Here is an 11,805-nt window from a genome sequence, read left to right on the forward strand (position 1 = left end):
ACACGATTTATGACCCACCTCGATAAACACGTATCCGAGTTATTTGTGAAAATGTTATGCAAGCAGCGCTACAGAGAAAATGTGCTTATGTCAGCTGACTGTGTCTCACATTTTTGGTTTAACCTTCACTGCAGCAGTTATACACATCTGTCTGCAGAGGGCAGTCATAACTAGGATGACCAGACCCCCCCCCATCCCACAGCTTCAGACAATGTCCCACATTTTGACTTGTTCTGCAGGATATGCACTTTTCTAAAGTCTGGCTTTTACCCTTTGTATATGAAGTGAAAGCTTTTTTATTATAGTCAGAAGAAGGTCATCTGGTATAATGCCATACTCAAAAGGGAAAATTACAAGTCACCAAAAAGTCACATGCTTTGCAGAAGGTGTTTCTACACCAATCTGCATTTTATAATTAGTCTACGGCTTTCTTCTATAGGATGCCTTTTGTTTTGTCTCCCTTCCCTCACCCTCTACTGCTCGTGGCAGATGACTGCCCCTCCCTCAGCCGGTTCCTGCCAAATGGGAGTTTTTCCTTCCCACTGTCGCTAACCTGCTCGTAGGAGGTTGTCAGATTCTAACTTGAAAGTTACACAACTTCATAGTGTAAAACTCATAATCAATGATCTTTACTCTTGCATGACTATGTGTCAGTTCCATAGTCTAGCAACCTAATTAAATTAATGCTTACTCGTTTGTACAGTTTTTCTTTCAACCAAGAACTGAATAACAACATGCTGTTTGGGAACAGCTAGACATATATTATACTGTATTGTTCACAATTTCTTCAACCGGCTAGTCCAAATCTGTAATCTCAAATTTGGGACTTGCAAATACAATTATGTTTGTGGACATGGAAATTAGTTTGGCTCATTATTCTTCCTAAATTGCATTACTGTGGGGGCTTATTATTATGGGTAGTGTACTGCTTCCTCACAGGCAAAGGTTTACACTGTTTACCACATCATTTTAAAACACGGATAAAATACTTTGTTAAAAAATGTTACCAAACAGTTGATATCTTATGAGAAATGAAGTTTGCAAAAGCATGCAGTGAGTGGTGCTTCAGTTTGTGGTGCTCGTGATGTTCCACCTTTTATCTTTTTAACATTTAGCTCTACTAGATGTAGATGTCAGCTAAAAGTACAGAAAAATATCTCAAACCTCAAACTCAGTTCAAACATATTTCCAAATTAAAGTGCATAAATTGGATTTATCAGCTAATGTTTACAGACAGAAGGAATATTCACAAAAGAGCCGAGGAAGGAAGTCCCAATTTTGGGTATTCGATTAAACCAGAAATTTGTATCTGGAAACCTATCACTAATCTGTGTAGATAATCTGCCATTTCTATCAGACGGACTGCTTTCCGGGTAGAAGAAAGTCAAATTCCTGTTTGCATTAACTAGACCGCAAATGTATTAATAAATTGTGGTATAAGAAAACCTATCACTAGTGCATGAACAATAATACCTGGTGGCACAAAAACAGGGAACACATCGTTCCACTCAGGTTGCAAGCCAATAGACAGTCTCTACACAACTGTTTATTGTAGACGTACCTGTGAGATCCACTGTTGCCATCAAGGAGAGCAGCTATCAACACTGCAGGCCACAGACACTGTATTAGACTCTAAGGCTGTACAAGCCAAAGCAACGTTTTCAGAGACTAAGAGACCTGAAAATGTGAGACACTGTACTTCATATAAATAAATAAATAAATAAATAAATAAATAAATAAATGTGTGTTCATTTTTTTTCTAATTTTGCCATGTAAAACAGTTTTCTGTAATCAATACTTTGCATTACAAACATTTATAAACATTAATAAAACTATTGCATCTAATATAGATAGCATATTATGTTATCCTTTAATTAAAAAAAACCAACAACAACAACAAAACAGACAAGCTTTTTCATTGAGTTAGCCTTGCATGCTTTTTACAGACTGAAACTATAATTTTCTTTATCCATTCGTATCAGATTTGCACTTACAAATATCCCATTATAAATCTTAGGCTGTAGCCAAATACCTACATTACGCACAGCATTTAGCTAGCTACTTAGTTAGCATAAGAGTTCAGCTGCGTCTAACACCACTCTAACTGTTTTTTGTTTGTTATTTTGTATATATATATTAAAAATTCCCAAACATACTTCAACACAATGCCTTACCTTTTCTGGAATCTAAGAGATATTTAGTGTACAGTCTAGATTTTTCCAAGCTTGAGAAATGAGAATGAAACTCATCTCAATATCCTCAGGAGTTACTCTGGGACCAGTAGAGCTCATTTGATTCCACGTCACATGGTATTAACAAATTACTGCAGTGGTAATAACTTACTACAAATGTGTTGTTATGCAGCAGTCAAAGTAAAGCAATGATGTTCTTTTTAGACAGATTAAAGCAGCTCTTCATAACTGGACGAGGCATGGACCACTCCAACATCCTGTTGAAGAGATTCATTATTTTTATTATATATATATAAATGTTACATTTTGAAAAAAGCATCTGGAAAAACATTTCAGCTAATTGGAATTAAATTTTGCTTTATTCTTGCTTTATCTTTTAAATATTTTTAGTAAATGACATTAATATTTAACTGGATTTAACTTGGACCTAATCTTCAAATATTACGTGAGATCCTTGGCAATTATTTTTATTGTCTGATATTGCCTTCATTCTGTCTGCATGTTGTCATGTTTTTATTTCACAATTAGATACTGTAATTTACACTAAATTACTTACTTAGACTAAACAATTAGGTGCACCCGCTCAATGGCTCTTTATCTAGGTAGCAAATCAAGCAACTCTTAAACTTAAACCAAGCATCAGGATGGGGAAGAAGGGTGATTTAAGTGACACTGAACAGAGAAAGTTGCAAGACGGCTGAGCTGAGTGTTTCAGAAACAGGTTGATCTCCTGGGATTTTCCAACACAACCATCTCTAAGGGTCACAGAGAATTGTCTGAAAGAGAAAATTCCCAGTGAGCTTTAGTTTTCTGAGTGAAAATGCTTTGTCAGTGACACCAAAGAATATCTGCGTATTGTTTGTGACAATGTCCATCACTTTATGACCACAGTGCATTCATTTTCTAATGACTGCTTCCAACAGGATAATGCATCATGTCACAATGCTCATATCATCTTAGACTGGTTTCCTGAACATGACAATTTGTTTACACTGCTCAAATGGCCTCCACTGTCACCAGATCTCCAAAAGAGTAGCTTTAGGATGTGGCGGAAATTATGTGGGAAATTTGTAGCATGGATGTCCAGTTAGCAAATTTGTAGCAACTGCCCAATGCTCTAATTTCAAAATTAACTCAAATATCCTGAGGAATCTTTACAACACCATGCTGAATCTGTGCCACAATGATTTAAGGCAAAAAGGGGGTCCAGTCAAGTACTGGTAAGGTGTAAGTAATAAAGTGGTCAGTTTGCTTCGTCATCTTAGAGCCTTTTAAAAAGAGATGAGGTACAGACTGAGACTTTGCCTATAAAGCCACACATCTATCCACCTTGTTATGCCAATGTATTGGTGTATGGTAACTGGAAGCATATTCAGAGATTAATTGTTGGGGGTCTGAGTGATGAGGACAGAAATTATTGCAAGCTTGATCGGGAGTTGGTGTTTGCATAGTTCACTTACAGTATATGTTTGTGGGTGTGTTTGATGACATCATCCGGGAGCATATGATGGTGCTGGCGGAAGACAAGGATTGAATACAATCAATACTACAGACAGGACAAGATGCCTCAGGAAGAATTATGATGTCCGGAGTAGGAAATTTGCAAGAGCTACACTCGGTATCAATGAAGGTGTGCTGCAGACGGTGATGGCACTTTCCCAGCGGGCAGAGCAGCTTGACTTGACAAAAAGAATCAAACTTGTTTTAAGACTCAGACTTTTATTAAATTATTTCTCATTTATGAGGTCACAAATTTGTCAGAATAATAGGACCTAAACAGCTCACTCTTTCACCTTTTCCATCAATTTGCCCTTCTTATCCTCTCTCACACACACGTACTCATACCCAAAGAGTTCCTTCAGAGTGTACTTTCAAGCACATGTTGTTCATAAAATAAAATAAGTTGCTCTTTATTATCCAAGAAAGACAAAGAGTTGACCCAAAAAATGTGACTCATTTACAAACTGCTGTATAACTACAGTTCTACTCATCATATTGTGTTGGCAGTAAGTGTTCACCTATACTCTGCTTTTAGCATTTATGCAGAGATAAATGCTAACATAGCGGCCACTTCTTGAGCCTGGTTCTATTGAAGGTTTCGTCCTGTTAAAGAGCACTTCCCACTGTTGCCAAATCATTTGCTCATAGGGGGTCACATGATTGTTGGGGTTTTCTCTGTTTTCTTTGTGTTGTTGTAAAATATAAATGACCTTGAGATAACTGTTGTTGTTTTTTGGCGCAGTATAAATAAAACTGAATTGAATTGAATAGATAAATGTTAAAAGCAGGACTGCTTTCATATTTCTCATTCAAGTAGCACTTGCATAAGGTATCTTTTGTGTAACTACAATCTAACCATCAGGTACTGTGAAATAAAGTCGCGTTAACTGAATTTGCTGATGGTTTTGATGAATAATTAAGCAGGGAGTTTCTGCTGCAGCTCAATACAAACAGGAGGTAAATATGATTAAAATAAAGCATGAATTAGTAAAGACTGTGCTGGCCGACCCAAAGAATGAACTTTGATTTGTTGCCATATTTGAAATATTTATTCAACTTCACATTATCCATGCACTTTGGCTGTCTTTATTCCTCGTTGAGGTCCTCTTTTCCCTGGGGTTTTCTTCTGGAGATCAAAAATAGTCTCTAATTACACCAGTCTTGGAAAACAGAAAACACTGGGCTGCAAAGCTATTGCAGAAACGTCCATATTTTTGATTTTCCTCCTACTATGTTGGGTTATCATTTTATAATTTCTCGCAAAGAAAAATGCAGCCATCTTCTGCATAATTAGACAGCTAGAAATATTATGCTTAAAAATATTAAACACATTCAGAAAACTAGGGACTGAAATATTTATTTTGGATGCAATGTGAGCACAGTGAGATCATGAGGCAAATTAAACAGGAGGCTCCTGCTGCTTACATCCCAGAGAATCTAATTTGATTGTCTTGCATCCTTATCAATTCAGGGGGGAGGAAGTATTATATGCCCCAGTGTGCATGATGCATTGTGCTCAAACCATAATGAATGACCCAACATTCAATTAAAAACACTCTATTCATCACCAGCTATGATTTAAACTTGTTAGTGTGACCTTGATGTTTCTCTGACTCTGTGCAATCCTGCCTTGGCAGTCCTTGTTTATCCAAGATGCACACTTTTCTCAGTGCTCTTTAATTGTCTCTAAGTTAGACCCCTTTGAGATACATAGCCAGCAGCTTTAAAGAGCACTTATTGAGTTGTAAGTGGGGAGAAATTAGAATAAAATGATGGAAGCTGAGCAGAGAGCTGCGTGAAAGTTGTAAGAACTTTCGCCAGAAGCAGCTTATAAAGGATGTCAGATGCATAAATCGCGGTGCTCTGTGGCCTGTAGAGAGGGAAATAAATCATTCTCTCTGCAGACCGTGCAAGTGGTCTTCTGTGTGCATACACTGAGATTAGCTAATGTAAGTGCTTATTTATCTAACCAACCGTCAGTCCCACAGCACGTTGAAAAAACATCCAGCTATATTTGACACCGTCAACATTTGTCTGTATTTTTGTGATTTACATATAACTCTTGTTATACTTCACGACTTCTACTTTTGCATTAATCTTTTGGCCTAGTAATGTTATGGGCCTCCTGGCATTTAATTTCTCTGTTGCTTGGTGAGTGTGTTAAAAATGTAATTTATGCATCCTGCTGCTCAAGCATAGCAGCAGACTCCAGGAGAATTGTTATTTTAATTAAAGGATGAATTCAGACGGCAATCACTGCAGTTTCATCGTTCAAACCATACTGATGTGCAGCAGTAGAAATATTTGTTTTGAATACTTTATAGTACTAAATAGTTTTTTATGTTTATTTGTAATACTAATACAAGCAGATACCTGTCAAAATGTTTCAAAAGATAATCTATTCTTATTAGGGCTGTTATAGCAGACCCTTTAGAAATTATGATTTATATCGAATAAACCCTCATTACCACAAAGCTTCCATTACAGTGTTTTTTTTTTTTTTATTCCTTTTGACAAATTGTTCGTGGGAACATTCAACAGTCAGGTCGATAGTTTGCCATTCCTAATGGATGCTGTATTTTAAGACTCTGAGACATGGCTGAACCCACACATGTGTACCACAGGAATCTCAAAACACCAGAGTCCCAAAGAACAAGCCATGGGAATCACTCTGTTGTATGAGAGGTGGCTGGGGGTGGAAATGTTTGCTAAGTTAAAACAATTATGGATGGCTTATTTACTTTATGTCAGGTTCACAGGCTGATAGTGGCTTGGAATTAGAACTATAAATAAAGGTTTTACTGTTCTGAAAAGTGTGGTTAAATAGCGACAAGACAATGAATGGTGATAACACACCAAGTAGGATAACAACGCATTGATAAGCATGTGTGGATATTAACTTCACAGTGTTTGCAGGAGCCAATCATATTTCTATTGCTCCATGACTTCTGTTTGACTCAGGGGAAGGATTTAATGATATCCTGATATGAAGGACTATAATTCACAATGAACTGAATTAGATATTGTTTTGCCACCCGTACCTCCAAGGCATCATTTTCTCTTCATATAATTGTCTTGTTCATGCATTTGTTGTTTGAGAATAGTTGGTGCTGTGGGGATAGCGTCCTTTGGGTGCAACTTGTTATTATAACTTCCTGCTATTGATTGCACTATACAAAGTATGCATTTTTTTTATTGGCAATATTGTAGCATTTACAGTTATCTACATTTCTTAAATGTGTTTATGTTTTTAATTCAATTGGCATAGACAGAGAAGCTTATGTGCATCGATGTGGCAGTCCTTCAGCCTGCTGTGAGCGCATCACTAAGGTTCAAACATAATACTTATATGCTTATTTAGACTCCTTTGACATTCTTGTGGATTTACAGTAATGTATAATTATCACTAGTAATCATTTTCTTCAGCTACTCCATGAACAGTCACGTTGATGAAGCCGTGGCATGTTTATTGTGGTAACGTCTAAGCCAAATGTCTGCCTTTGTATTACCAGCATGGACAATTTTGCATATGTTGAGCAGACTCTGTTGCAATATGCTTCTGCTGTCTTCTACAAGCTATTAACTTTGAAGCTAAAAACAAACACAGGATATCAGTTTAAATACTGTATACCAGCATACACACGTAGAAAATGTCCATCATCAACATTGATACAACTTCACAATATCAAAGCTTTAACTCACAGGTTGTCCAAATATAATACGAGCTGTGTAGCAAATGCACATCATGGATTTAAGTATGATTTAATATCGCAAAACTAACACTTAGTATCAATAAAACATTAATATATAACAGAAAAAATGCCCTTTTCTTTTTCAAATATTCAATATTGTCTAATATTTTCAAAGGTTACAATTACAGATAAATGTATGACCAAACGCCCTTTAGTGTTCGAAATGAATGCATAAAAGTATTTATTACACTCTTCTGTCCCTTTTACAAAGGATCTTTTTAAAGGATTTCCTGAAGTCATTATTGAATACAGTGTATATGACGGGGTTTAGTGAGCTATTGCAGTAACCTAACCAGAAGAACATTTTGAACAGGGTCTCTGGCACACAGCACTTGTCACACACAGCGGTGAGCGTGTACGTGAAAAAAAAGGGGAACCAGCAGAGAACAAACACTCCCATGACTACAGCCAGAACAAATGTAAAGCGCCTCTCTCTGTACTGCCTTCCTTTCCACCTTCTCCCTCTCTCGCGGGACTCCGGCTGTGGTTTTGAAGCGGTTTCTCCGGGATTCACCTGAGTCACTTTTGCTGTTTTCATAGCCTTCTTCTTTGTAAGTGAACATAGGATTGTTTCATTCCCATCGGAAGAGGAGGGTTCTTCCTCCACATCAAGCTCATTAGCCTCTTTACCGTCTTCTCCTCTCACCTCCCTCTGTTCTCTGTCTTTTCTCTCCAGCGTGTCCAAACCGAACTTTGGGTCTTCTGAGTTCCCATTGTGTCTTTGCCTTTCTCCAGGTGGGGCTCTTGTTCTTTTCTTGGCAATCTGGTAGATTCTAACATACACCGTAATCATAATGACACAGGGTACAAAGAAGGAGGCACAACTGGAGAATATGATGTACCATTTCTCACCATTAATGTCACATTCAAGACTGTCTGTTTTGTCCTTTTTCACTGTGATAAGCGGAGGAAATGAAATGAGAGCTGCCAGTATCCAAACTAAGCAGACTTTGCCTTTAATCCTGAGTGGTGTCCTTCTCAGGTTATACTCAATGGCTTGTGTGACAGACCAGTATCTGTCCAGGCTTATTGCACACAGATGAACAATGGATGATGTGCAGAAAAGAACATCCAAAGCCAGGTAGATTCCACACCATACCTTCCCAAAGAACCAATAACCCATCAGTTCATTCGCTAAAGAGAATGGCATCACTAAAGTGGCAACCAGGATGTCTGCACATGCTAGAGAGACTAAAAATAAGTTCTGAGGTGCTCTCAGGACACGGCTTGTCATCACAGCAATTACTACCATGACATTACCAAACAGTGTTAGCAGGATAAGGATACCCACCAGGATTGTTAGAGGCACAGAGGTCTGCACAGTATAAGGGTTCCTCCCAGGCAAAGTCACATTTCCACTGTTGAAGATAAAACAACCCATCAGAGTGAGCTGTGGTGTCGATGGTATGGTCTGAACGGGGCTCTGTCAGGAGGCTTGGAAGCTGTGCTCCAGCAGTCTATTAATTGCATCCATTCAAGAACACGGCACAGAGTTGAGGCTTTTCATTTTGTTCACTGGAAGAGTTTCCTTCAAAGATATCTATTCTTCTTTTCTCTTTGTCAATTATAAAATAGAGACCAAAAAAAGCAAGGATTGGGGTTTTTATAATATAAACTAAAAAGACAAACAAGCAGTAAAAGAAATAAAGGGAACCTATTTATTCCCTGTTTTTCCACATAAGATAGTTTTAAGAGTACTAAAAAAAAATCTTTATCCACTAACCTTCAAGAATAAAAGCTTCTGCTAAATCCCCTGGAAGGTTTTGTAAAACAGACTTATATTGCAGGCAGATCTTTTCGTCTAGTGCTGCTGAAGAGGAGCTCATCTTTTATATAGGCTTATCTGACGCTGGGGATCTGTGATGCTGGAATGGGCGGGGCTCATCTCACACTGGACATTTAACAAGAGATTGGGGGTTGTTCTAAGACCATGAAACCACTGGCTGATCGTGACAATAATAATATTGTTGATTTATAGAAACAATATATGTAGTCTATTAAATTAAATTAGAATGGATTAAAAGTACACACTGGGTTTTTCATTTCTGTTCCATGAACAGATGGTGAGATGTTTTAAAGGAAAAATATCTGAATTGTTAGAGACGATTAAAGCTGCTTATAGAATCTTTTTTTTTTCCTTTTTCAAATATATAATGACAAGATATCAAAATCAGAGTGAATGAGCTGAGGAAAAAAGCTTAAATGCTTAACCTTTTGTAACTTTCTTCTAATAGCACTACATTTTCAAGCCCAGTCTAATAAATTATTAAACCTATGTGTACCAGGTAGGATACACTGATGTGATGATTATGTTCAGGTTTTACCCACTACCTGTATGCACTACTTTACTAAGTCACAAGCATGCTCACCAAGCTGCATTACTTGTTTCACTTTTAGTTCGCTATGTTTTTCGAAAACAAAAGTGCACACAAACCCAAGGTAATTCATGGCATTAGATTGGATTAAACAGCTTCAATAGTTAAATGTCAAAAAGCAGGTTTGTCAGCTAAATTCTTTATCCTGTGATATGGCGTGGCGTGGATAAGTCTTGAGCCATCACTCACTTCCTGATGTTTTGCTTGGGAAATAGATGCAGACATTTAATGAAACACAGATAAATTAAAGAGCATGAAAATCAATATTTGGTATGACCACTTTTGCTCTTCAACACAAAATAAACGTTCTCCAAATTTTCTTCTTTAAGCAGTCTTCAAGATTAGCTCGTCAGGCTTTCAGGAAGACATTTAAAATGTGTTTGAATGTTGAGGGGTGTTGTGGAAGTTTTCCATTTAAATAAAGCCTGCAGACAAGCGGTGAGTGGTAGCTAACATTCTTTAATCAACACAAAGAATAGAAAACCAAGCTTGGTGGAGAGCCTGCATCATCGCGGGGCAGACGGTCAGCCACTGCTCTCTCCTTCTTCAGGAACAAAAGGCAGTACACAGCTGTTTCACACCCTAAGGTTCACACTCCCTTGCTACCTCCCACAGTCCACAGGGGACAAAAGACTCTTCCCGTGGAGTTGTCTGCTTCCCCCAACTTCCTTACCAGACCCCCACCCCCTGTCTAACTGCACGAATGTGAGACATGCTAAATTTCAGTGGAACCAAGGCATTATACAATAAAAATAATGTGATTAATACATAAATAAAAGAAATTCGTATACAATCCCACCCCTTGATTCTTAAATCAAACCTTAAGAATCACATTAATAACAGAATTTCTTTCCTGACATTCTGTATATCACATCAACATTATTGTACACTTAAAGGAGTTTCACACTGTGTATCCTCACTTCACTGTTCTCTCACCACCCTTTGGTCATCTTTAATCATCCTCACAATCTAAGCTCTCACATGCAAATGGAAACAACAATGATACAGAGGAAAGGCCCTCTCCAGAATATCAAAGTATGCATGGCAGAGTGAAACAGCATTTTGTTGTCAGTCATTCCCCAGTCACGGTCATGGCTCCTGGTGTCTGTGCCATTTACAGAGTCCTAATTCCAACCCTGAGCTTCCTCTGCGCATCTGTATGCACACTTTCTCACAGTGACCTCTGCATTGCAAGCAATACAAGGTCATGAATAACACACTGCTGATAAATTCACAAAGACACAGAAAGTGGCATTTAAAAGGTTAAGTCGGCATGGCCCAGAGTTCCTAGGATTTACCAAGGATGTTGCTGTCACAGTTCTGCTCCTGTGAAAAAGAAACATACATACATACATCCACCCTATTGTCACTGTCTGGGTGGAGGTGCAATCTTGCACATTGGTGTCAAGTCAGTCAAGCTTTTGTCAGTCCAGTCAGTTCCCCTTTTTTTTTCTTTTAATTGCTGATAGCAGAACCTCTCATGTCACATTAAGTTTCTAGTGCCAGCAATATGATGCCATTTCAAAAAAAAAAGAAAAAGAAGAATTTAGACTGGATTACCTCGCTGAACCTTTTGTGTCCCAAATGAGTGGCTTTTTCCAGAGCCCATTTAATGTGGAGAAGCTCACTTGCAATCGTTTCCCGACGAAGTGTTGTGTAGCGCTTTCAATTCCAATCGTGCAGGCCTGCTCTCCTCTTTGCAGTGCTCCAGACACTTTTCAATTCTCCACGCAAGGCAGTCGTTTTTTCTTCCCAGTTTCCTAAACCCAAATTTCAGTTTCCCACACTAAAACAGCCTTCCTCCATGCATCCTCCTGCCCCACTATGGACTCCTCTCCCCACTCATTGTCAGACCAGTGGCAGTCAGTTCTCTTCCAGCTTTGTCCTGTGTTTTCCACTGTCTCATCTTGCCATTTTGCGCCAAAAGTGTCAAATGTCACACTCAGAAAGTCTTCTCAAAGGTCCCTTCACGCACAGTGAAGTTGC

The 11,805-nt window shown here is 38.2% G+C and overlaps 1 protein-coding gene across 1 annotated transcript; it reads right to left on the reverse strand.

Moving 5' to 3' along the window:
• Nucleotides 1-6,759: 6,759 nt before the first annotated feature.
• LOC102206827 (alpha-2A adrenergic receptor-like) lies at nucleotides 6,760-9,232 on the reverse strand. Its single transcript, XM_005727457.1, has one exon. The coding sequence runs from the start codon at nucleotides 8,823-8,825 to the stop codon at nucleotides 7,629-7,631; it is 1,197 nt and encodes a 398-aa protein (XP_005727514.1). The 5' UTR covers nucleotides 8,826-9,232; the 3' UTR covers nucleotides 6,760-7,628.
• Between the last annotated feature and the right edge of the window lie 2,573 nt (nucleotides 9,233-11,805).

The sequence above is a fragment of the Pundamilia nyererei genome, unplaced genomic scaffold (genome assembly GCF_000239375.1).
Source record: "Pundamilia nyererei isolate P.nyererei 1_Seehausen unplaced genomic scaffold, PunNye1.0 scaffold00024, whole genome shotgun sequence".
Lineage (NCBI taxonomy): Eukaryota > Metazoa > Chordata > Actinopteri > Cichliformes > Cichlidae > Pundamilia > Pundamilia nyererei.